A 27732-nucleotide genomic window follows, 5' to 3' on the forward strand; every position below is an offset into this window, starting at 1 on the left:
TTAGTGGTCAATTATTAAAATTATTATCACTTATTATTAAAATTATTAAATAAATCATAAATTAAAATATTAAAATTATTATCAATAATTTTTTAATTATTCAAACTTATTCGGGTGTTACCATTTAGTGGTCAATTATTAAAATTATTATCAATTATTATTAAATCTGTTAAAATTATTAGAATTATTACATTATTCTTACATTCTTAAATTAAAAGTATTAAAATTATTATCAATTATTTTCAATTATTAAAACTTATTCGAGTGTTACCATTTAGTGGTCAATTATTAAAATTATTATCATTTATTATTAAAATTTTTAAAATTATTAGAATGATTAAATTATTCTTAAATTCTTAAATTAAAAGTATTAAAATTATTATCAATTATTTTTAACTATTAAAACCTATTAAGGTGTTACCATTTAGTGGTCAATTATTACAATTGTTACCAATTATTATTAACATTCTTAAATTATTCTTAAATTCTTAAATTAAAATTATTAAAATTATTATCAATTATTTTTAATTATTAAAACTTATTCGGGTGTTACCATTTAGTGGACAATTATTAAAATTATTATAAATTAATATTACAATTATTTAAATTATTAAATTATTCTTAAATTCTTCAATTAAAATTATTATCAATTAATTTTAATTATTAAAACTTATTCGGGTGTGATAATTTAGTGGTCAATTATTAAAATTACTATCAATTATTATTAAAATTATTAAAATTATTACATTATTCTTAAATTTTTAAATTAAAATTATTAAAATTATTATCAATTATTTGTAATTATTAAAACTTATTTGGGTGTTACCATTTAGTGGTCAATTATTACAATTATTATCACTTATTATTAAAATTATTAAATAATTATTAAAATTATTATCAATTATTTTTAATTATTAAAACCTATTCGGGTGTTACCATTTAGTGGTCAATTATTACAATTGTTATCAATTATTATTAACATTCTTAAATTATTCTTAAATTCTTAAATTAAAATTATTAAAATTATTATCAATTATTTTTAATTATTAAAACTTTTTCGGGTGTTACCATTTAGTGGACAATGATTAAAATTATTATAAATTATTATTACAATCATTTAAATTATTAAATTATTCTTAAATTCTTCAATTAAAATTATTATCAATTAATTTTAATTATTAAAACTTATTCGGGTGTTATAATTCAGTGGTCAATTATTAAAATTACTATCAATTATTATTACAATTATTAAAATTATTAAATTATTCTTAAATCCTTAAATTAAAATTATTAAAATTATTATCAATTATTTGTAATTATTAAAACTTATTTGGGTGTTACCATTTAGTGGTCAATTATTAAAATTATTATCAATTATTATTAAAATTATTGAAATGATTAAATAATTCTTAAATTAAAATATTAAAATTATTATCAATCATTTTTAATTATTAAAACTTATTCGGGTGTTACCATTTAGTGGTCAATTATTACAATTATTATCAATTATTATTAACATTATAAAATTTTTTATCAATTATTAATACAATTATAAAAAATATCAAATTATTCTTATATTCTTAAATTAAAATTATTACAATTATTATCAATTATTTTTAATTATTAAAACCTATTCGGGTGTTACCATTTAGTGGTCAATTATTACAATTGTTATCAATTTTTATTAACATTCTTAAATTATCCTTAAATTCTTAAATTAAAATTATTAAAATTATTATCAATTATTTTTAATTATTAAAACTTATTCGGGTGTTACCATTTAGTGGACAATTATTAAAATGATTATAAATTAATATTACAATTATTTAAATTATTAAATTATTCTTAAATTCTTCAATTAAAATTATTATCAATTAATTTTAATTATTAAAACTTATTCGGGTGTTATAATTTAGTGGTCAATTATTAAAATTACTATCAATTATTATTAAAATTATTACAATTATTACATTATTCTTAAATTTTTAAATTAAAATTATTAAAATTATTATCAATTATTTGTAATTATTAAAACTTATTTGGGTGTTACCATTTAGTGGTCAATTATTACAATTATTATCACTTATTATTAAAATTATTAAATAATTATTAAAATTATTATCAATTATTTTTAATTATTAAAACCTATTCGGGTGTTACCATTTAGTGGTCAATTATTACAATTGTTATCAATTATTATTAACATTCTTAAATTATTCTTAAATTCTTAAATTAAAATTATTAAAATTATTATCAATTATTTTTAATTATTAAAACTTTTTCGGGTGTTACCATTTAGTGGACAATGATTAAAATTATTATAAATTATTATTACAATCATTTAAATTATTAAATTATTCTTAAATTCTTCAATTAAAATTATTATCAATTAATTTTAATTATTAAAACTTATTCGGGTGTTATAATTCAGTGGTCAATTATTAAAATTACTATCAATTATTATTACAATTATTAAAATTATTAAATTATTCTTAAATCCTTAAATTAAAATTATTAAAATTATTATCAATTATTTGTAATTATTAAAACTTATTTGGGTGTTACCATTTAGTGGTCAATTATTAAAATTATTATCAATTATTATTAAAATTATTGAAATGATTAAATAATTCTTAAATTAAAATATTAAAATTATTATCAATCATTTTTAATTATTAAAACTTATTCGGGTGTTACCATTTAGTGGTCAATTATTACAATTATTATCAATTATTATTAACATTATAATTTTTTTTATCAATTATTAATACAATTATAAAAAATATCAAATTATTCTTATATTCTTAAATTAAAATTATTACAATTATTATCAATTATTTTTAATTATTAAAACCTATTCGGGTGTTACCATTTAGTGGTCAATTATTACAATTGTTATCAATTTTTATTAACATTCTTAAATTATCCTTAAATTCTTAAATTAAAATTATTAAAATTATTATCAATTATTTTTAATTATTAAAACTTATTCGGGTGTTACCATTTAGTGGACAATTATTAAAATTATTATAAATTAATATTACAATTATTTAAATTATTACATTATTCTTAAATTCTTCAATTAAAATTATTATCAATTAATTTTAATTATTAAAACTTATTCGGGTGTTATAATTCAGTGGTCAATTATTAAAATTACTATCAATTATCATTAAAATTATTACAATTATTAAATTATTCTTAAATCCTTAAATTAAAATTATTAAAATTATTATCAATTATTTGTAATTATTAAAACTTATTTGGGTGTTACCATTTAGTGGTCAATTATTATTATCAATTATTTTTAATTATTAAAACCTATTAGGGTGTTACCATTTAGTGGTCAATTATTACAATTGTTATCAATTATTATTAACATTCTTAAATTATTCTTAAATTCTTAAATTAAAATTATTAAAATTATTATCAATTATTTTTAATTATTAAAACTTATTCGGGTGTTACCATTTAGTGGACAATTATTAAAATGATTATAAATTAATATTACAATTATTTAAATTATTAAATTATTCTTAAATTCTTCAATTAAAATTATTATCAATTAATTTTAATTATTAAAACTTATTCGGGTGTTATAATTCAGTGGTCAATTATTAAAATTACTATCAATTATTATTAACATTATTAAATTATTCTTAAATTCTTAAATTACAATTATTAAAATTATTATCAATTATTTGTAATTATTAAAACTTATTTGGGTGCTACCATTTAGTGGTCAATTATTATTATCAATTATTTTTAATTATTAAAACCTATTCGGGTGTTACCTTTTAATGGTCAATTATTACAATTGTTATCATTTATTATTAACATTCTTAAATTATTCTTAAATTCTTAAATTAAAATTATTAAAATTATTATCAATTATTTTTAATTATTAAAACTTTTTCGGGTGTTACCATTTAGTGGACAATTATTACAATTATTATACATTATTATTACAATTATTAAAATTATTAAATTATTCTTAAATTCTTCAATTAAAATTATTATCAATTAATTTTAATAATTAAAACTTATTCGGGTGTTATAATTCAGTGGTCAATTATTAAAATTACTATCAATTATTATTAAAATTATTACAATTATTAAATTATTCTTAAATCCTTAAATTAAAATTATTAAAATTATTATCAATTATTTGTAATTATTAAAAGTTATTTGGGTGTTACCATTTAGTGGTCAATTATTAAAATTATTATCACTTATTATTAAAATTATTAAAATTATCAAATAATTCTTAAATTAAAATATTAAAATTATTATCAATAATTTTTAATTATTAAAACTTATTCGGGTCATACCATTTAGTGGTCAATTCTTAAAATTATTATCAATTATTATTAAAATTATAAACAATATTATCAATTATTAATACAATTATAATAAATATTAAATTATTCTTATATTCTTAAATTAAAATTATTATCAATTATTTGTAATTATTAAAACTTATTTGGGTGTTACCATTTAGTGGTCAATTATTAAAATTATTATCACTTATTATTAAAATGATTAAAATTATTAAATAAATCATACATTAAAATATTAAAATTATTATCAATAATTTTTAATTATTAAAACTTATTCGGGTGTTACCATTTAGTGGTCAATTATTAAAATTATTATCAATTTTTATTAAAATTATAAACAATATTATCAATTATTAATACAATTATAAAAAATATTAAATTATTCTTAAATTCTTAAATTAAAATTATTAAAATTATTATCAATTATTTTTAATTATTAAAACTTATTCGGGTGTTACCATTCAGTGGACAATTATTAAAATTATTATAAATTAATATTACAATTATTTAAATTATTAAATTATTTTTAAATTCTTCAATTAAAATTATTATCAATTAATTTTAATTATCAAAACTTATTCGGGTGTTATAATTCAGTGGTCAATTATTAAAATTACTATCAATTATTATTAAAATTATTACAATTATTAAATTATTCTTAAATCCTTAAATTAAAATTATTAAAATTATTATCAATTTTTTGTAATTATTAAAACTTATTTGGGTGTTACCATTTAGTGGTCAATTATTAAAATTATTATCACTTATTATTACAATTATTAAATTATTCTTAGGCCCTGCGATGAGGTGGCGACTTGTCCAGGGTGTACCCCACCTTCCGCCCGATTGTAGCTGAGATAGGCTCCAGCGCCCCCCCGCGACCCCAAAAGGGAATAAGCGGTAGAAAATGGATGGATGGAAATTATTCTTAAATTCTTAAATTAAAATTATTAAAAATATTTTAAATTATTTGTAATTATTAAAACTTATTTGGATGTTACCATTTAGTGGTCAAATTTTAAAATTATTATCACTTATTATTACAATTATTAAAATTATTAAATCATTCTTAAATTAAAATATTAAAATTATAATCAATAATTTTTAATTATTAAAACTTATTCGGGTGTTACCATTTAGTGGTCAATTATTAAAATTATTATCAATTATTATTAAAATTGTTAAAATTATTAGAATTATTACATTATTCTTAAATTCTTAATTTAAAAGTATTAAAATTATTATCAATTATTTTTAATTATTAAAACCTATTCGGGTGTTACCATTGTGGTCAATTATTACAATTGCTATCAATTATTATTAACATTTTTAAATTATTCTTAAATTCTTAAATTAAAATTATTAAAATTATTATCAATTATTTTGAATTATTAAAACTTATTCGGGTGTTGCCATTTAGTGGAAAATTATTAAAATTATTATAAATTATTATTACAATTATTAAATTATTCTTAAATTCTTCAATTAAAATTATTAAAATTATTATCAATTAATTTTAATTATTAAAACTTTTTCAGGTGTTATAATTTAGTGGTCAATTATTAAAATTACTATCAATTATTATTAAAATTATTACAATTATTAAATTATTCTTAAATTAAAATTATTAAAATTATTATCAATTATTTGTAATTATTAAAACTTATTTGGGTGTTACCATTTAGTGGTCAATTATTAAAATCATTATCACTTATTATTAAAATTATTAAATAATTCTTAAATTAAACTATTAAAATTATCATCAATATTTTTTAATTATTAAAACTGATTCGGGTGTTACCATTTAGTGGTCAATTATTAAAATTATTATCAATTATTATTAAAATTATAAACAATATTATCAATTGTTAATACAATTATAAAAAATATTAAAATATTCTTATATTCTTAAATTAAAATTATTATCAATTATTTTTAATTATTAAAACTTATTTGGGTGTTACCATTTAGTGGTCAATTGTACGGAATATGTACTGTACTGTGCAATCTACTAATAAACGTTTCAATCAATCAATCGATCGATCAGCGGGATCATGCGCATTTATTCAGCTTCCATAGCGGCGCACATCCGACTTCAGGCATCTACCGTGGGTTCCTACTTCCGCAAACAAACACGCAGGTGTGTTGTAATTACGACGTGGCGCGGGTTGGGCAACTTGAGGGTTCCTGGTTCGACCCCCGCCTTCTACCAACCTCGTCACGTCCGTTGTGTCCTTGAGCAAGACACTTCACCCTTGCTCCTGATGGTTGGTGGTTAGGGCCTTGCATGGCAGTGTGTGAATGGGTGAATGTGGAAATAGTGTCAAAGCGCTTTGAGTACCTTGAAGGTAGAAACCCCCCCACCCCCAAATAATCACATTTTTACAAAAAAGTGGCAACAATTTCAAGTTCAAATGACCACAATATGAAATTAAATAAACATATAACCTGTCATTCACTTAAATATGACTATAAATATGTCAAGTTTCCCTTTCCTGAGTGAAGTGATTTGTCTATTAATACACTGGTATGTGTAATCTTAGTTTGTCTAATTACATGCGGAATGTGTTGTGGCTAATTATGCAAATGACGGAATCTGCAAACCAACCATCTGGCTCTCAGTGTCTGCCGAGAAAAAAAACATGTCCCTTGGACAAATTGAGGACCCCTTGAACTAGGACAACAGTAAAGTACAACTTTTCTCAGTTTATTAGATGTGGTTATGAGCTATTCAAGAAGATATACATGAGTTAATAATCTTGAAATATCATCATTATTATTTAGGACACACACGTCTGTGAACTTGTGTCAGCTCAAGGGTTGAGTTGGTGGCAGGGGCGTCACTAGACCTAATTAATACTCTACTGGGGTAAAACATATTCCATCCATCCATCTTCTTCCGCTTATCCGAGGTCGGGTCGCGGGGGCAGCAGCCTAAGCAGGGAAGCCCAGACTTCCCTCTCCCCACCCACTTCGTCCAGCTCCTCCCGGGGGATCCCGAGGCGTTCCCAGGCCAGCCGGGAGACATAGTCTTCCCAACGTGTCCTGGGTCTTCCCCGTGGCCTCCTACCGGTCGGACGTGCCCTAAACACCTCCCGAGGGAGGCGATCGGGTGGCATCCTGACCAGATGCCCGAACCACGTCATCTGGCTCCTCTCGATGTGGAGGAGCAGCGGCTTTACTTTGAGCTCCCCCCGGATGACAGAGCTTCTCACCCTATCTCTAAGGGAGAGCCCTGCCACCCGGCGGAGGAAACTCATTTCGGCCGCTTGTACCCGTGATCTTGTCCTTTCGGTCATAACCCAAAGCTCATGACCATAGGTGAGGATGGGAACGTAGATCGACCGGTAAATTGAGAGCTTTGCCTTCCGGCTCAGCTCCTTCTTCACCACAACGGATCGATACAGCGTCCGCATTACTGAAGATGCCGCACCGATCCGCCTGTCGATCTCACGATCCACTCTTCCCTCACTCGTGAACAAGACTCCGAGGTACCTGAACTCCTCCACTTGGGGCAGGGTCTCCTCCTCAACCCGAAGATGGCATTCCACCCTTTTCCGGGCGAGAACCATGGACTCGGACTTGGAGGTGCTGATTCTCATCCCAGTCGCTTCACACTCAGCTGCGAACCGATCCAGTGAGAGCTGAAGATCCTGGCCAGATGAAGCCATCAGGACCACATCATCTGCAAAAAGCAGAGACCTATTCCTGCAGCCACCAAACCAGATCCCCTCAACGCCTTGACTGCGCCTAGAAATTATGTCCATAAAAGTTACGAACAGAATCGGTGACAAAGGGCAGCCTTGGCGGAGTCCAACCCTCACTGGAAACGTGTCCGACTTACTACCGGCAATGCGGACCAAGCTCTGGCACTGATCATACAGGGAGCGGACTGCCACAATCAGACAGTCCGATACCCCGTACTCTCTGAGCACTCCCCACAGGACTTCCCGAGGGACACGGTCGAATGCCTTCTCCAAGTCCACAAAACACATGTAGACTGGTTGGGCAAACTCCCATGCACCCTCAAGGACCCTGCCCAGAGTCCTTTAAACTCATTCAACGTAACTAGGGTTTGAAGTTTAATGTTCGATTGTAGGTTATTCCAAGCCTTCGGTGCTGAAAACCTAAATGCTTTCTTGCCCAGTTCAGTTCTTACTTTGGGGACGACAAATTGCAGAACATTCATTGAACGAAGATTGTGACTTCCTTGTTTCTTTGTTAAAAGACAAGACAGATAAGATGGAGTGATACCCAGAATGGTTTTGTAGATGAAAACATACCAATGATTGAGGCGTCGAGCACATAAAGATGTCCAGTTAACCATTGAGTATAACACACAATGGTGAGTAAGTTGGTGATGAATGTCAGTGCTCCGTGGTCCACACTATCCAGCTTGTGGAGACAACCAGCAGTAGCATTCATGTACAACACATCTCCATAGTCAATAACAGGTCAAAAGGTTGTTTCCACCAATTTCTGTTTCACAGTAAAAGAAAAGCAAGACTTGTTTCTATAATAAAATCCCAGTAAAAGTTTCAGGTTTTTTTTACAACATACTGAATGTGCTCCTTAAAACTCAAGTGGTCATCAATTAAAAATCCTAAATATTTAAAAGCAGATACTAACGTAATTTGTTGCCCATTTCCTGTTCAAATGTTCTCACACAGTGATGATCTTACAGTTTTTGATGTGGTAAAGAGCATACACTTTGTTTTCTCTGCATTTAAAACCAGTTGAAGATAGCAAAGTTGTTCTTGTACTCTGTCAAATGCATGTTGTAAATATTTAAAAGCTTCAGCAAGAGTGGGTGCTGTGCAGTATATGACAGTATCATCAGTATAGAAATGGAAAGTTGAGTTCGGAATATTCTGTCCAAGATTATTTATGTAAATAGTGAATAATAAGGGGCCCAACACAGAACCTTGAGGGACACCCTTTTTCACTTGCCGTACGTCCGAGGAGGAACCTTCTATCTGTTCTACTTGTGAGGTAATTTGCAAACCATCCAACTGCTTGCTGAGAAAAACCAATAGCTGAAAGACGTTTGATTAAAATGACATGATCAACAGTATCAAATGCCTTTGAAAAGTCAATAAAAAGGGACAGACAGCACTGCTTCTTGTCAAGAGCTTCAGTCACATCATTTATAAACTTCATAGCAGCAGTAACAGTACTGTGATTTCTACGAAAACCTGACTGAAATGGTGACAGAATAAAATTGGTGTCTAAAAAGTCTTTTATCTGTTCACTGATAAGGGATTCAAGCACTTTTGCCAGAACAGAGAGTTTAGAGATCGGTCTGTAATTATTTAGATTACTAGGGTCACCTCCTTTTAATAGGGGGATTACAAGGGCAGATTTCCAATCCAAAGGGATTTCATTTGAAATTAGAGTAAGGTTCAGCTATAATTTCAGCTGCTAACTTTATAAAGAGCGGCTCCAATTTACCTGAGCCAGCTGGCTTTCTAGGTTTAAGTTGTTTTAGAGCCCTCGTGACCTCTGTTGTGGTAAAGGGCGTAAAGTTAAAAACCTGGGTATTTTGAGTTAGCGGAGCTTCAGTAGAGTTGTCAGAATTGTAGAGAAAACCCATCCATCCATCCATCCATCTTCTTCCGCTTATCCGAGGTCGGGTCGCGGGGGCAGCAGCCTAAGCAGGGAAGCCCAGACTTCCCTCTCCCCAGCCACTTCGTCCAGCTCCTCCCGGGGGATCCCGAGGCGTTCCCAGGCCAGCCGGGAGACATAGTCTTCCCAACGTGTCCTGGGTCTACCTCGTGGCCTCCTACCGGTCGGACATGCCCTAAACACCTCCTTAGGGAGGCGCTCGGGTGGCATCCTGACCAGATGCCCGAACCACCTCATCTGGCTCCTCTCGATGTGGAGGAAGAGCGGCTTTACTTTGAGCTCCCCCCGGATGACAGAGCTTCTCACCCTATCTCTAAGGGAGAGCCCCGCCACCCGGCGGAGGAAACTCATTTCGGCCGCTTGTACCCGTGATCTTGTCCTTTCGGTCATAACCCAAAGCTCATGACCATAGGTGAGGATGGGAACGTAGATCGACCGGTAAATTGAGAGCTTTGCCTTCCGGCTCAGCTCCTTCTTCACCACAACAGATCGATACAGCGTCCGCATTACTGAAGACGCCGCACCGATCCGCCTGTCGATCTCACGATCCACTCTTCCCTCACTCGTGAACAAGACTCCAAGGTACTTGAACTCCTCCACTTGGGGCAAGATCTCCTCCCCAACCCGGAGATGGCACTCCACCCTTTTCCGGGCGAGAACCATGGACTCGGACTTGGAGGTGCTGATTCTCATCCCAGTCGCTTCACACTCAGCTGCGAACCGATCCAGTGAGAGCTGAAGATCCTGGCCAGATGAAGCCATCAGGAAAACCAGAGGAAATAAAATGATTATTAAAATGACTACCCATTTCTCTTCTGTCACTTACTCTGACACCATCAACAAGTATACTAGGTGGGAGATTGACTGAATTACAGCAGCCGGACAAAGATTTGATGATTTTCCAAAACTTCTTTGGGTGTTTGAGATTTTCAGTTGTTGTGGAGAAATAAAATTCTGATTTGACTTTCCGAAGGAGAGAGGTAAATTGATTTCTTAATCGTCTAAAATTCAACCAATCTGCTTCCAACCCTGACTTGCATGCCCTGGCCCAAGCAGCATTACGCTCATGCAATAAATCTGACAGGTCCGATGTAAACCACTGATTGTCACGTCCTTTAACCCTACATTTTCTAAAAGGGGCATGTTTGTTCACTATACTCAAGAAGTTTTCGTGAAAATATTTCCAAGCCAGTTCAACATTATCAAAAAGAGCAATTCTATCCCAATTAAAAAGATGCAAGTCATGTAAAAAAGCTTGCGTCTCAAATAATTTCATATTACGTTTTCCAACAAGACGAGGCTTGCTTTTAGGAATCCTTGTGTCTCGCACTACTGCAATCACACAACGATCACTCACATCATTAGGGAAAACACCAGATGCAACACATTTAAAGGGCATATTTGTTAGAATTAAGTCAATGAGTGTAGCTTTTTGAGGGCATTTAGGATTAGGTCTTGTAGCTGAGTTAATTAATTGTGTTAAATTTAGAGATTCACACTGTGCTTTCAAAGAGTCAGACACAGATGTGAGCCAGTCCCAGTTCAAATCACTATTTCATTGGTTTTCAGTTGAGACAGAAGCTTCCCAAGAGTAGATAGGGAATTACTAGGGGCAGATGGAGGCCTATAACACCCCACTACCATTATGTGGTGATTTCTAGCTAATTCAATTTCAAGTGCTAACAGTTCAAGTTCTTTACTTACTGATTCAGTAAAAAAGTAAAAAAACAAACAAAATAAAGCACCTCTGGGTTCTTTTATTTCCATCTCTACCTCGCCTCTTCCAGCACTCTGTTGGTCCACTTTGTCAGGACAGACATAGAAATATATTTTACAAAATCTAATTGGGGCAACAAAACCTGATTTTTTATAGCCACCTTTTTGGTGACAAATACAGAAATTTTTATTATTTTTTCTGGCAACAAAACCAGATTATTTTAGTCAAAGACAAACCGTTTAACAAGACAAGTCTACTGTGTTATTTTTCTGTTAAATAAAATTAAAGTTAAAGTACCAATGATTGTCACACACACACTAGTGTTAGAATAATCATGGATATATATGAAGCGACTGGGATGGGAATCAGCACCTCCAAGTCCGAGTCCATGGTTCTCTCCCGGAAAAGGGTGGAGTGCCATCTCCGGGTTGGGGAGGAGATCTTGCCCCAAGTGGAGGAGTTCAAGTACCTCGGAGTCTTGTTCACGAGTGAGGGAAGAGTGGATCGTGAGATCGACAGGCGGATCGGTGCGGCGTCTTCAATAATGCGGACGCTGTATCGATCCGTTGTGGTGAAGAAGGAGCTGAGCCGGAAGGCAAAGCTCTCGATTTACCGGTCGATCTACGTTCCCATCCTCACCTATGGTCATGAGTGGCGGGGCTCTCCCTTAGAGATAGGGTGAGAAGCTCTGTCATTGGGGGGAGCTCAAAGTAAAGCCGCTGCTCCTCCACATCGAGAGGAGCCAGATGAGGTGGTTCGGGCATCTGGTCAGGATGCCACCCGAACGCCTCCCTAAGAAGGTGTTTCGGGCACGTCCGACCGGTAGGAGGCCACGGGGAAGACCCAGAACACGTTGGGAAGACTATGTCTCCCGGCTGGCCTGGGAACGCCTCGGGATCCCCCGGGAGGAGCTGGACGAAGTGGCTGGGGAGAGGGAAGTCTGGGCTTCCCTGCTTAAGCTGCTGCCCCCGCGACCCGACCTCGGATAAGCGGAAGAAGATGGATGGATGGATGGATATATTATCACACAACTTTAGTATGCTTAAAGTCCGTTGCTATAGTCATTAGCCATTGTGCTCAAGCTGCATTTTTTCTATCTGTGCAAGGACAACACTTCTTGCCTGAGGGGTGGCCTCAGCTGCAGATGTTATCTTTGTTTTAGCCCGCTTACAGCCAAGGACTTCAAGGACCTAAACGAAGATAAGATGACAGACGAAGCAGAAACAAGGCAATCACAAGGCCCCCAGCACATTCCGTCACCTATTGTGCTTACTGGACCTACTTTGCATGGTTAATGTGACCACTCCTTTTAGAGGCGGCCTCAGTGATGTTGACTGTGGAACTCCTGAATAAAAAGAGGGACGCGGTAGCTGTACCTTAGAGCGAAGGGCAAGACTGTGACTAAGTGTGCAGTTCCATGCGTTCTCCGCATGAGCTAAATTGAACTCTGTCTCTGCAGGGTTCCTTGCTTCTTGTCTGATTAATAGATGTCATCAGAAATGTGTCCCCTGCATTCGACCCATCACCCTTGATCATCCCCTGGGAGCCTTGATCATCCCCTGGGACTAAGTGTGCAGTTCCATGCGTTCTCCTCATGAGCTAAATTGAACTCTGTCTCTGCAGGGTTCCTTGCTTCTTGTCTGATTAATAGATGTCATCAGAAATGTGTCCCCTGCATTTGACCCATCACCCTTGATCACCCCCTGGGAGGTGAGGGGAGCAGTGAGCAGCAGCAGTGGCCGTGCCCGGGAGTAATTTTTTGGTGATTCAACCCCCAATTCCAACCCTTGATGCTGAGTGCCAAGCAGGGAGGTAATGGCTCACATTTTTATAGTCTTTGGTATGACTCTGCCGGGGTTTGAACTCACAACCTACCGATCTAGAGGCGGACGCTCTAACCACTAGGCCACTGAGTAGGTGATCTTGGATGTTTTACAAATTTGGCTCACTACTTGATGATAGGGAAAAACATTTTTCTTTCTGAAGATAGACCATTTGAGAACCACTGCACCATGCATAGGCTGTTTCTATCAACTCACACCCTAACCCTTACCCTAACCCTAACTCCTAACTCCTAATCTTAACCCTAACCCTAACTCTAAACCTATGAACTGTACTGTGCAATCTACTAATACAAGTTTCAATCAATCAATCAAACTCAAACTTATCGTTGATGCAGAGGTCCTGAGCAGAGTCAGCAGTTGGTTGGTAGTAAAGTCAAAGTCTTTACAACAGATGGTTTGCTTATTTCTGATATCCTTATGGAATGTTAAGTTGCTAGTGACAGGATTTTGACTCATAAACACATTAAATATATTATGTAAATTACAACTCGGTTCATAAATATCATTCAATGCACATTAATGCTGCTTTACAACCCAGCCTGAAAGTCTTTCATACCCTAATGCGTTGAAATTGGAATAATAAAATAATGAATGTAAGACAATTAACCTGTGCCCCTGCAACAATATGAAAAGCCCCATCGCCTTTCTGGGATCATGAAAGGGTTGAAACTGTTTTTTTCTGAAGGTCAACCGAGTCTGTTTTTTTAATTAGCTCATTAAAAGTACAGTTTGTACAACACTAATGTTCAGAGGTGTGGACTCGAGTCACATGACTTGGACTCGAGTCAGACTCGAGTCATGAATTTGATGACTTTAGACTCGACTTGACAAAATGTAAAAAGACTTGCAACTCGACTTAGACTTTAACATCAATGACTTGTGACTTCACTTGGACTTGAGCCTTTTGAATTGACATGACTTGACATGACTTGCTACTTTCCCCAAAACCCAAAGATGAAAAAGTTATTCGGGAGCGCTCCGTATTTTTCATTGTGTACTTGTCTATCAGCGTTGCGTGTGTCAGCTGGTGTGCTCTCAGTACAACAGCCAATCAAATTAGATCTACTTTGTTTTCATCACACAGCATTCATCCAATCAAATTGCAGGACAACCAACGAAGAAGACATGTCCAAACCACACGCCAGTGAACAAAAAATGATACCTAAAATAATTTTGTTTGGGTATAAAAATTACGAGGTGGTCAACACAAAACGGTTTGCAGTATGCAACACATGCGGTTCGAAAATTACTGATGGAGAGGCAACAACTTCCAACTTCGTCCGGCATTTGAAGTTGCACAAAGAACGGTAAGTTTTGAATGTAAGATAACGTTTATTGGCTAAGTAACGTGACTTTTATTTGCTGTGTAGTTAAATCAGTGAGGCTGTAAACTCACTGCTAACGTTATAACGTTATTGCAAACACGGGAATCTGTTGCAGTTCACTACCTTATTCATACTTTTTGTTCAATGATTTTTTTAAGCAGGGTTACGTTAGTCAATATATCACACATAACGTTAGACGGCGGTCAGCAGCACCGCGTATTTTAGCCACCTAAAAAAAGACAAAAATAGTCAAATAAAGGTCAGTTAAAATGTATACTATATTATGAATATGTGTACCGTTTTAGCTAGCTTTCTGACATACTGTTGGTTGTTTACCTCAGTGGTGCCCAACCACCGGGCCGCGGCCCGGTACTGGTCCGTGGATCGATTGGTATCGGGTCGCACAAGAAATATTTTTTTTTTTCTTTTTTTAATTAAATCAACATAAAAAACACAAGATACACTTACAAGTAGTGCACCAACCCAAAACAACTCTCTCCCCCCTTTTGTTCTGGGCATTGAACATGAAGACTCTTCCTTCACTGTTCCGAGTGGCCATGAGAGTCTTGGCAGTGCCTGCCTCCAGTGCTCCAGTGGAGCGAGTTTTCAGCCATGGTGGCATCATACTACGCCCCCATCGTGCACAAATGACTGACAGACTCTTGGCTAATTTGGTCTTTTGCAGATGCAATGCAGCATAGGGCCCTGACATATAAAAAGTACAACTTTTTTGTTATGTTCACGTATATGTCATGTTTTTTCAATGTTAACACTTTTGTACAAATAAGTACATTTGCACTTTATTTTTCAATGTGTTTGTTCTGTAAAGGAATGAGTTAATGTTTAAAATGACTGGTTAATAGTGCTATTATAAAGTGCAATGTCAGCACAATTTTCTTTCCTGCAATTTAAAATGCACTTGTTTTAATAAATAAATACAGCGTTTGAAAAGCATACACAATCTGTGTTAATATATTAGTCTGTGGTTAAAAGGACTTGAAAGGACTCGAAACTCAAAATGCAGGACTTAGGACTTGACTTGAGACTTTCCAGTCTTGACTTTGGACTTGACTCGGGGCTTGCCTGTCTTGACTCGGGACTTGAGTCGGACTTGAGGGCAAAGACTTGAGACTTACTTGTGACTTGCAAAACAATGACTTGGTCCCACCTCTGCTAATGTTGTGTTGGTTCTACATCATCCTGGTACTACCCAATTGCATGTTTCTGGTACCTAACTCCATCCACCAAGACGTCAAGAATATGTTCATGGCACAGATTAGAAGATTGTAGATTTGAGAAATTGAACACGGACTATTGCGTGGATCTGGGAAAAAAAATGCTGAACAAAATAAGTCTGTGGGCGGTCCAAAGAAAAATATGTCTTAGTGGTACACTGCAAAAAGTCAGTGTTCAAAAACAAGGAAAATAAATACAAAAATGAGGGGTATTTTACTTGAACTAAGCAAAATGATCTGCCAATAGAACAAGACGATTTGGCTTGTCAGGACTTTCCAAAATAAGTCAAATTAGCTGACCTCAATGAACCCAAAAATACCTTAAAATAAGTATATTCTCACTAATAACAAGTGCACTTTTCTAGGTAGAAAAAAAAATATGAGACCCTTTTTTCTCAATATGTTGAAAAATATTCTTAAATGAAGTAAATGCTAGTGCCATTATCTTGACATAATGATATTACATTTCTTGAAACCAGCAACTTTACACTAAAACTAGTTTATTGTTCTTAATGGAAAGGCAACAAGGCAAGTGCTTGTTACTCTCGGGGTCTCCTAGCCGCTCAGGCAAATCATATTGTCTAAAAATGCTTTTTTCCATGGATAACATGACATCATTTTGGGGCGTGGTTGGTTAAGAGGGGAGGAGTATATTTACAGCTAGAATTCACTAACTATATATATATATATATACAAGAAATACTTGACTTTCAGTGAATTCTAGCTATAAATATATATTTATTTTATATATATATATATATATATAATAAATACTTGAATTTCAGTGTTCATTTATTTACACATATACACACACATAACGCTCATCTACTCATTGTTGAGTTAAGAGTTGAATTGTCCATCCTTGTTCTATTCTCTGTCATTATTTTTCTAACCATGCTGAACACCCTCTCTGACGATGCATTGCTGTCTGGCATGCACAAAAGAGCTTTCATCAAAATGCACTAGATGGCAGCATTGTCCTGTTTAAGAGTGTCACAACATTGCTGTTTACGGCAGAACAAACTGCTTTTCGGTAGGCGTGACTGCTGTTGTTGTGTTGTGTTGTTGCCGCACTGGTAGTACGTTAATGAAACTGCCTAACAATAAACCCACATAAGAAACCAAGAACTCGCCCTCTATCATTCTACAGTTATAACGTGATTGGGCAGGTACGCTGTTTGTATTGTGGGAATCTTGAATTCCGGGAGATTTTCGGGAGAAAATTTGTCCCGGGAGGTTTTCGGGAGAGGCGCTGAATTTCGTGAGTCTCCCGGAAAATCCGGGAGGGTTGGCAAGTATGTATTTTTTGGTTCATTGAGGTTAGCTAATTTGACTTGTTTTGGAAAGTCTTGACAAGCCAAATTTTCTTGTTCTATTGGCAGATAATTTTGCTTAGTTCAAATAAAATACCCCTCATTTTTGTATTTTTAGGGCCCGCATGGCCCATTGCAAAAGGACTCCCGAAGGGAGTCCTTTTGCAATGGGACATAAGGACCTATTGAATTTCTAAGGTTTTATTATTATTATTATTATTATTATTCTTCCGCAACTTTGCGCTGTAATTTGACCCCCTTAACATACTTCAAAATTCACCAAATTTTACACACACATCAGTAATATAGGGCAAATCTTTTTATAAAAAAACCAAACCTCAAAACTCAAAATTGCGCTCTAGCGCCCCCTACAAAAAAAAAGAACTAGACTGCCTGTAACTCCCACTAGGAAGGTCGGAGAGACATGAAACAAAAACCTTTATGTAGATGTGACTTAGACCTAGATTTCATAATAGTATGTTTTCGGGCAAAAATCAAAAAGGAAGTTGGCAATTCCCCCTTCAAGACAAAAAAGTACTAAAAACAGTCACTTTTGCCTCTTTGAGCTGTAATTTGACCCCCTTAACATGCTTCAAAACTCACCAAACCGAACGCACACATCAGGACTGGCTAACATTGCGATCTAAAAAAAAAACCTAACCCCAAATCTCAAAATTGCGCTCTACTGCAATTTTTTAATAAAACGGAAAAAAAACTGCTCCTCGGAAGAAAAAAATGACAAAACTACATGGCTGCTTAAAAGCAGGAAGCACCAACGTGCCCACACAATGCAGACAAGGTAGGTACACTAGACAAAAGTCTTGGGACACTTCAGACTAAAAGTAGACAAAAGTATTGGGACACTTATGACTATCACTGGACAAAAGTATTGGGACGGTTAGGACTAGCACCTGCCAATTACGCGGGCCCGACCAATGCTGCTTGCAGCTTTAATTTTTTTTCTTGTTTTTGAACACTGACTTTTTGCAGTGTAGTACAATAATCATCTTGAATCAATGTGTATTCTTGCTTAGTTTATCGAATACATTTTAGAGAAATGATTGGCATTGTTTTGTAAGTTAATCAGAGAAATATATTCCCTTTGGAAGGCAACATGTCTATGGAGCGTTGCAGTGATGAGGTTTGCAGAAGCATGGGTCCAATCTTGCTTGACTGACACAAGCTTCCTTCAGTCATGCCTCTTTAATTGTCTCATCTGACAATCTTCATGCCTGTAGGCGCTCGTAATGGGTTTTGCTTTCCTGAATAGTAGCTTCCATTATCAGCGTGTGAATGTGGGTAAGAATCAATCCAAGTCTGCAGCACCGGACAAAAGCACCGTAAACACTCGCCATTTTAAAACTCATTCAGCACTATTCAAATACTCAATGCTGAGTGCCATTTGGGGTGGTCCAATTTATAGCTGCTTAGCTGGAAATAATGTGCTTACTGAATGAAAACAGGCCATAGACAGCAATATTTATGTAAACTTGTCAAATAAGTTATGGACATTTGGACTTGCAAAACAGGACAGTGCGCCTAATGTAAGGAATACATTTGGTTGAGCTTACTGTCAGGTTCAAACACTGATGACATCTATTAATCAGACAAGAAGCAAGGAACCATGCAGAGACAGAGTTCAATTTAGCTCTTGAGGAGAACGCATGGAGCTGCACACTTAGTCACAGTCTCGCCCTACGCGCTAAAATACAGCTCCCGCGTCCCTCTATTTATTCAGGAGTTCCACGGTTAACATCACCGAGGCCGCCTCTAAAAGGAGTGGTCACATCTATCATGCAAAGCAGGTCCAGTACGCACAATACGTGACGGAATGTGCTGGGGCCTTGTCTCTGCTTCGTCTCCGTGCTGTCATCTTATCGTCGTTGAGGTCCTTGAAGTCCTTGGCTGTTAGCGGGCTAAAACAAAGATAACATCTGCGGCTGAGGCCGACCCTCGGACAAGAAGTGTTGTCCTTGCACAGATAGAAAAAATGCAGCTTGAGCACAACAGCTAATAACTATAGCAACGGACTTTAAGCATACTAAAGTTGTGTGGTATTATATATACATGATTATTCTAACATTTACTCACCTCGAAGCTATTTTATTTGGTACACGGTGTAATGATAAGTGTGACCAGTAGATGGCAGTCAAACAAAAGAGATACGTGTAGACTGCAATATGATTGCAATATGTCTCAAGTAAACAACACCAACATTTTATATGTTCCATTGAAAATATAGAACATTACACACAGCGCTCAAAAATCTATCAAAATGTTTTAATACAACTTTGGTAAGCTATGAAGCCGCACCACTTGAAGGATTGTCGGCGCATTAAACATAGTAGTATTATTATGGTGTGTGTATAAAGTAAGACATATTATCTGGCGTTTTGTTTGGCAATATTAAGCAAAAGCAACTTTTCTTACCTTCTGGTACCTGCTGATCTGCATTTGGGATCTGCATAAGTCCTGAAAAATTGCACGAGTCCATGCCGACGCCGTAGTCGATAAGCTTCTCCTTTTCCTCTATCTTCTTTTGCCATTTCTAATATAAAGTAGTGTAAAGTTCTTACTTATATCTGTCAGTAAACTCGCCATGAAAGCGCTAAAACATACCGGTGTAGTGAGTTTACATTATTCACCCAAGGAACTTTAGTTATTAGAGAGTTCCGGTCGGACGGTTTTTCACGGGACACATTTCCGGTGTTGTTTCCGGATGAGGAGATGCCGCTCCGTTATTGATTGAAGTAAAGTCTGAATGTCATTAAAACAGTTAGCGCCATCTTTTGACACTTCTTCCACTCCCGTCCTTGCACGCTACACCGCTACAACAAGGATGACGGGGAGAAGACGCTGTCGAAGTGGAGTCACGTAAATAAGACCGCCCACAAAACGGCGCATCCGGAAGCGACTTTTTCAGAAAGCGGCTTGAAGATGATGTGTAAAACATCATCCGTGCAACATTTTGAGCAAAGAACCACCATTACATGTTATGTAGACCACAAGGAAGTCTTTTACAAAATAGACCATTCATCGGCAGTGCGCCTTATAATCCGGTGCGCCCTATGGTCCGGAAAATACAATACAAGAATCTTAAACAGTTGCCAGTTCTCTGTAATGGGGAAGGGACATTGCACTAAATTTTAGTAAAATATAAATAATTTTACTGACTGATTCTGTAGTAAACAAGCAACAGCAACACTCTAGTTACTAGAGATGCGCGGATAGGCAATTATTTCATCCGCAACCGCATCAGAAAGTCGTCAACCATCCGCCATCCACCCGCTCTAACATTTGATCAGAACCGCACCCGCCCGCACCCGCCCGTTGTTATATATCTAATATAGACGATGCAAGGCATTAGTGAGGTTATAAAGCTTTTGCCTGTTGAAGAAAGGAGACGGATCCAATGCAGCACAGACATTCGCGTGCCACGCTGTCACGACCCAGACGCACACCAGTGCGCAATCATTTGGGAGCCGCGCTGAGCGCACCTCCAAGCGCGTCTCGCTGCCGGCGACGGCCGGGTATGGGCCCGACGCTCCAGCGCCATCCATTTTCAGGGCTAGTTGATTCGGCAGGTGGGTTGTTACACACTCCTTAGCGGGTTCCGACTTCCATGGCCACCGTCCTGCTGTCTATATCAACCAGGGTGAGCCCCACCCCTTTCGTGAGCGCACTGCGCGCGGAGTGACCCCTGTTACGCGCCCCCGGCAACAGGGGTGGCTGGCAGGTAAGCTGCACGGGCGGAGCGCGCGGAGTGACCCCTGTTACGAGCCCCTGGCCACGGGGGTGGCGGGCAGGTAAGCTGCTTACTTGCTGCGCGTGACGCCGGCCGCGGCGAAGGCGGACGAGGCGGGGTGTCGGTGCGGTGGGCGCGGTGGTGACCCTGGACGTGCGTCGGGCCCTTCTCGCGGATCGCCTCAGCTACGGCTCCCGGTGGGGCCCTCTCGGGGGAAGGGGCCTCGGTCCCGGACCCCGGCGAGGCGTCCCTTCTCCGCTCCGTAAAAGTGACCATCTCTTTTTTTTTTTTTCTTCTGTTGTGGCATATGCTGCAGGTGCCTGCTCGTTTTTCGTATGTGGGTAACAACATTTAACTATGTAGATATATTTCCCAATTGGTTTAACTGCCACCCGCCTGAATCTATTTAAAATCTAATTTTTTTTTATTTCAACCGCCCGACCCGACCCGCGGATAAAATCTAAATTTTTTTTTATTTCATCCGCCCGATCCGCGGATAATCCGCGGACTCCGCGGTTGTGCCCGCAAACCGCGCATCTCTACTAGTTACATAAATGACATTATGAATAAAAAAAATGTGTAATTGACAAAAAAGAGAGGACTTAAAAGGGTGCTCTGAGGAACGCCTAAGTCATGTAAATCACAAATTTAGATCCCAGTGTTCTATCTGCCAATGTGTTTGCCTTGGTCTAAGTCCATCAATATAACAGGGGTACTCTAGTGTTTTTTTAGGAATTTATCTGCAAAATAATGTTCATCTTCCAAATTTTTAACCGATTCTGGGGGCTTGTGTGGTGTCATTCCCCAGCCTGATTTGACCCCCAGGGCCACCAGTTGAATAGCCCTGGTCTAGTGTGAGTGTGCCCTCAATTGTGAGCCTGACCCCTCCAAGGTTCCTCATTGCCATCCCAGTGGGTCAAATTTCTTCTTGCCCTGATGTGGGTATCTGAGCCGAGGATGTCGTTGTGGCTTGTGCAGCCCTTTGAGACACTCGTGATTAAGGGCTACATAAATCAACTTTGATTGACTGACTGACCTGGGAGGACATGCCGTGGCATGGATAGAGGATAGCTTTGTCGTCATCCTCAGAGCCTTGGTCCAGACAATAGCCACTGGCTTTGTTGTTCCTCACCTGAAAGACAACATAACACATATGGGTATATTCATTTGAACGATTTAATCGCTGCCTAATTCCAAACTTTGAAATAATTAATTTTGTTTGTCTGATATAAATGAATTGCGGTTTAAATACCAGTTAAAGCTGCTGTCAAGGTGTGTGCTACGTATTCAAATCTTGTTTACTTGGTTGGTTTACATCAGTCATACAGCTGAAAAATGAAACAAATGAATTGCCTTCAGTTATCCATCCATTTTCTTCCGCCTATCCAAGGTCAGATCGCAGGTGCAGAAGCCTGAGCAGGGAAGCCCAGACTTTCCTCTCCCCAGCCACTTGGTCCAGCTCCTCCCGGGGCATCCCAAGGCGTTCCCAGGCCACCCGGGACACATAGTCTTCCCAACGTGTCCTGGGTCTTCCCCGTGGCCTGCTACCGGTCAGACGTGCCCTAAACACCTCCCTTGTGAGGCGTTCGGGTGACATCCTGACCAGATGCCCGAACCACCTCATCTGGCTCCTCTCCATGTGGAGGAGCAGCGGCTTTACTTTGAGCTCCTCCCGGATGACAGAGCTTCTCACCCTATCTCTAAGGGAGAGCCCCGCCACCCGGCGGAGGAAACTCATTTCGGCCGCTTGTACCCGTGATCTTGTCCTTTCGGTCATAACTCAAAGCTCATGACCATAGGTGAGGATGGGAACGTAGATCGGCCAGTAAATTGAGAGCCTTGCCTTTCGGCTCAGCTCCTTCTTCACCACAACGGATCGATACAGCGTCCGCATTACTGATGATGCCGCACCGATCCGCCTGTCAATCTCACGATCCACTCTTCCCTCACTCGTGAACAAGACTCCGAGGTACTTGAACTCCTCCACTTGGGGCAGGGTCTCCTCCCCAACCCGGAGATGGCACTCCACCCTTTTCCGGGCGAGAACCATGGACTCGGACTTGGAGGTGCTGATTCTCATCCCAGTCGCTTCACACTCGGCTGCGAACCGATCCAGCCAGAGCTGAAGATCCAGGCCAGATGAAGCCATCAGGACCACATCATCTGCAAAAAGCAGAGACCTAATCCTGCAGCCACCAAACCGGATCCCCTCAACGCCTTGACTGCGCCTAGAAATTCTGTCCATAAAAGTTATGAACAGAATCGGTGACAAAGGGCAGCCTTGGCGGAGTCCAACCCTCACTGGAAATGTGTCCGACTTACTGCCGGCAAAACGGACCAAGCTCTGGCACTGATCATACAGGGAGCGGACCGCCAAAATCAGACAGTCCGATACCCCATACTCTCTGAGCACTCCCCACAGGACGTCCTGAGGGACACGGTCGAATGCCTTCTCCAAGTCCACAAAACACATGTAGACTGGTTGGGCAAACTCCCATGCACCCTCAAGGACCCTGCCGAGAGTATAGAGCTGGTCCACAGTTCCACAACCAGGACGAAAACCACACTGTTCCTCCTGAATCCGAGGTTCGACTATCCGGCATAGCCTCCTCTCCAGTACACCTGAATAGACCTTACCGGAAAGCTAATACTCTAATGTTGTTCAAATCAATAACCGGTAGTAAATGCTTCTCTCATGGCCCGAACAGTTTACAGTAGCACTATGCATAATCATAATACCAGGGCGTCGAGTGAGGGTCATGTTGTACTCCCTCGTCTCAGAAAGAATGCTTTGCGGAAATCTTTTATTTATAAATCTGTATCACTCTGGAATAACCTGCCTCAAATTCTCACCGGCATTGAAAGTAAACAGGTTTTTAAAAGGAAAGTAATATTTTATATGAGTCTGTAAATTTGTATATATTTTCAAGTATTTCTTATATATATATATACGTATATATCTATATATATATAAATAATCCTTTCATGAATGAGCATATCCGTTCGGCCACCGTGTTCAATGGAGAAGTCTGATCTACAAAATGTGCAGGCAGCATACCCCTTCCCCTTCGAGCTGTCCTGGATGAACTGAAATTACTTTTTTTCCAATCATTTTGGAACTTGCAAGCGTACTTCTTCTTACTGGTCGTCGCCATGTCTCTTCTTCGTTCTTATGCTGTGTCTCTTGTTATGTTTTTGGACATTACTACTTGCCGTAGTTTTGAAGCAATGCATGATGCGAATCCGGATGTTGTGTGTCAGTTTATTATCGTGCCGGCTGGAATAAACACACGCTGAGAAATAGCTCCGTGCCTGCCTACTTTATGGGTTACAGATACACCTATGGAAAACGGAGACATATATAATGCAGTAGAAGCATTTAAGTCCCATCTTAAAACTCATTTGTATACTCTAGCCTTTAAATAGCCCCCCTGTTAGACCAGTTGATCTGCCGTTTCTTTTCTTTTCTCCTCTGCTCCCCTATTCCTTGTGGAGGGTGGGGTGGGGGGGGGGGGGGGGCACAGGTCCGGTGGCCATGGATGAAGTGCTGGCTGTCCAGAGTCGTGACCCGGGGTGGACCGCTCGCCTGTGCATCGACTGGGAACATCTCTGCGCTGCTGACCCGTCTCCGCTCGGGATGGTGTCCTGCTGGCCCCACTATGGACTGGACTCTTACTATTATGTTGCATCCACTATGGACTGGACTCTCACAATATTATGTCAGACCAACTCGACATCCATTGCTTTCGGTCTCCCCTAGAGGGGGGGGGGGGGGGGGGGGGTTACCCACATATGCGGTCCTCTCCAAAGTTTCTCATAGTCATTCACATCGACGTCCCACTGGGGTGAGTTTTTCCTTGCCCTTATGTGGGCTTTGTACCGAGGATGTCGTTGTGGCTTGTGCAGCCCTTTGAGACACTTGTGATTTAGGGCTGTATAAATAAACATTGATTGATTGATTGATAATAGTCTCCTTTTCAGGTGAGAGAGGACGCTAAAGGCAGTGCCTTTAAGGAACGCCCCCAATGTTGATGTCCGGGTGGAAATCGGGAGAAATTCGGTAGAATGGTTGCCTCGGGAGAGGCACTGAAATTCGGGAGTCTCCCGGGAAAATCAGGAGGGTTGGCAAGTATGCCCGGCAGAGGGAACTCCTTTCAGCTGCTTGTAACCGTGATCTTGTCCTTTCGGTCATAACCCAAAGCTCATGACCGGGTGGAAATCGGGAGAAATTCGGTAGAATGGTTGCCTCGGGAGAGGCACTGAAATTCGGGAGTCTCCCGGGAAAATCGGAAGGGTTGGCAAGTATGCCTGGCGGAGGGAACTCCTTTCGGCCGCTTGTACCCGTGATCTTGTCCTTTCAGTCATAGGTGAGGATGGGAACGTAGATCAACCGGTAAATTGAGAGCTTTGCCGTCCGGCTCAGCTCCTTCTTCACCACAACGGATCGATACAGCGTCCGCATTACTGAAGACGCCACACCGATCCGCCTGTCGATCTCACCATCCACTCTTCCGTCACTCGTGAACAAGACTCCTAGGTACTTGGGGCAGGGTCTCCTCCCCAACCCGGAGATGGCACTCCACCCTCCACTCAAGACTTATAGGTGCCTTCAATGAATACCATATATTTATTTTTCTATGCATATCTTGCTGCGGAATCCATTGTGCCTCTTTTGTTGTTTCTAAAACACTAACTCATTGTCCCTCAGGCCATGATGGGATATTATTATGCAGTGTCCAGTCTCTCTCTCTGCCCATTTGCCAGGCTCCCAGATGGTGCATCGCGCTTGAGCTTCTGTGTTCTGTGTGATCTGAATGCATATGGCTTCATTTCCAGGTTGTGACATATCTATCATGTGCGGTAGTCAGGGTGGTTCTGGCGCGTTGGGTTTGGCCGGCATGGCGTGGCACGGCGCTGACAGATGACGAGACACAATTCCACTGCAGCAGCTTTGTGACAACACCAAGGCAACTGTTAGTCCGGTTGTCGACAAATATGAAATGCATGCGCTACGGGAGTCCGATCGCTGAAACAGTTGACAGCGGACATGAAGGGACACTGTCCATCCATCCATCTTCTTCCGCTTATCCGAGGTCGGGTCGCGGGGGCAGCAGCCTAAGCAGGGAAGCCCAGACTTCCCTCTCCCCAGCCACTTCGTCCAGCTCTTCCTGTGGGACCCCGAGGCGTTCCCAGGCCAGCCGGGAGACATAGTCTTCCCAACGTGTCCTGGGTCTTCCCCGCGGCCTCCTACCGGTCGGACGTGCCCTAAACACCTCCCTAGGGAGGCGTTCGGGTGGCATCCTGACCAGATGCCCGAACCACCTTATCTGGCTCCTCTCGATGTGGAGGAGCAGCGGCTTTACTTTGAGCTCCCCCCGGATGGCAGAGCTTCTCACCCTATCTCTAAGGGAGAGCCCCGCCACCCGGCGGAGGAAACTCATTTCGGCCGCTTGTACCCGTGATCTTGTCCTTTCGGTCATAACCCAAAGCTCATGACCATAGGTGAGGATGGGAACGTAGATCGACCGGTAAATTGAGAGCTTTGCCTTCCGGCTCAGCTCCTTCTTCACCACAACGGATCGATACAGCGTCCGCATTACTGAAGACGCCGCACCGATCCGCCTGTCGATCTCACCATCCACTCTTCCCTCACTCGTGAACAAGACTCCGAGGTACTTGAACTCCTCCACTTGGGGCAAGATCTCCTCCCCAACCCGGAGATGGCACTCCACCCTTTTCCGGGCGAGAACCATGAAGGGACACTGCATTGATGAATTGACTGTTTAAATCGGGGCTCCCTGGAGCATTCAAAAATTAAAAAGGATTGAAAATGAAAAAAGATGGGGGACAAATAATTATTTTGTTTTAGTATGTTTTTGTTGGAGGACAAACATGACACAAACCTGTTAGAACTACCACTGTTTAATATGTTTGTGTGTACGCTTCACTGATGACACTATTTGGTGAACATCCTTTTGTCCTACTAATTGCGGCGGTTCATGAACTCACCATAGTGTGGACTGTGACACAACAGTTTGTTTACACGTAAAATCTTCCACTCCTTATTTGTTTCATTCTGTCCACCAAAAGTTTTATACTGTGCGTGAATTCACAAAATTGAGCTTTGTTGATGTTATTGACTTGTTGGAGTGCTAATCAGGCATATTTGGTCAGTGCATGACTGCTAACTAATCAATGCTATTATGCTATTTAAGCTAGCTGTATGTACATGTTGCATCATTATGCCTCGTTTGTAGCTATATTTGAGCTCATTTAATATCCTTTACTTGTATCCTCTTTGTATATAATTTAGTTTTGCATGCATATTACATTATCTGTATGTAATATTGGCTGAATTTCAGATAGATGTTGTTCCAGACCACAGCAAACATTACCTAGCTTGCCAACGATTGTAATAAATCGATTAGAAGAAGACAGTCTGCCGTTTCCTTCAACTTGGAGACAAACATCTATACATTTGGCCATTATAAAAACAGTAATTTCCAGGAGTTATCTCACCTTCTGAATAGCCTCTGATTTACTAATGGTTTCTAATGTTGTAAAAATGTCTAGAATAAATATACAATT

General features: G+C 38.2%; 1 protein-coding gene across 1 annotated transcript in view; it reads right to left on the minus strand.

The window, feature by feature from the left end:
* Window positions 1-27732, minus strand: part of galnt9 (polypeptide N-acetylgalactosaminyltransferase 9) — a 331066-nt gene that overhangs the window by 11071 nt on the left and 292263 nt on the right. The window contains exon 9 of the mRNA XM_061985891.2: window positions 22181-22276. Within this exon, the coding sequence (XP_061841875.1) occupies window positions 22181-22276 (96 nt within the window). The remainder of the gene's footprint in view (window positions 1-22180; window positions 22277-27732) is intronic.

The sequence above is a fragment of the Nerophis lumbriciformis genome, linkage group LG12 (assembly GCF_033978685.3).
Source record: "Nerophis lumbriciformis linkage group LG12, RoL_Nlum_v2.1, whole genome shotgun sequence".
Lineage (NCBI taxonomy): Eukaryota > Metazoa > Chordata > Actinopteri > Syngnathiformes > Syngnathidae > Nerophis > Nerophis lumbriciformis.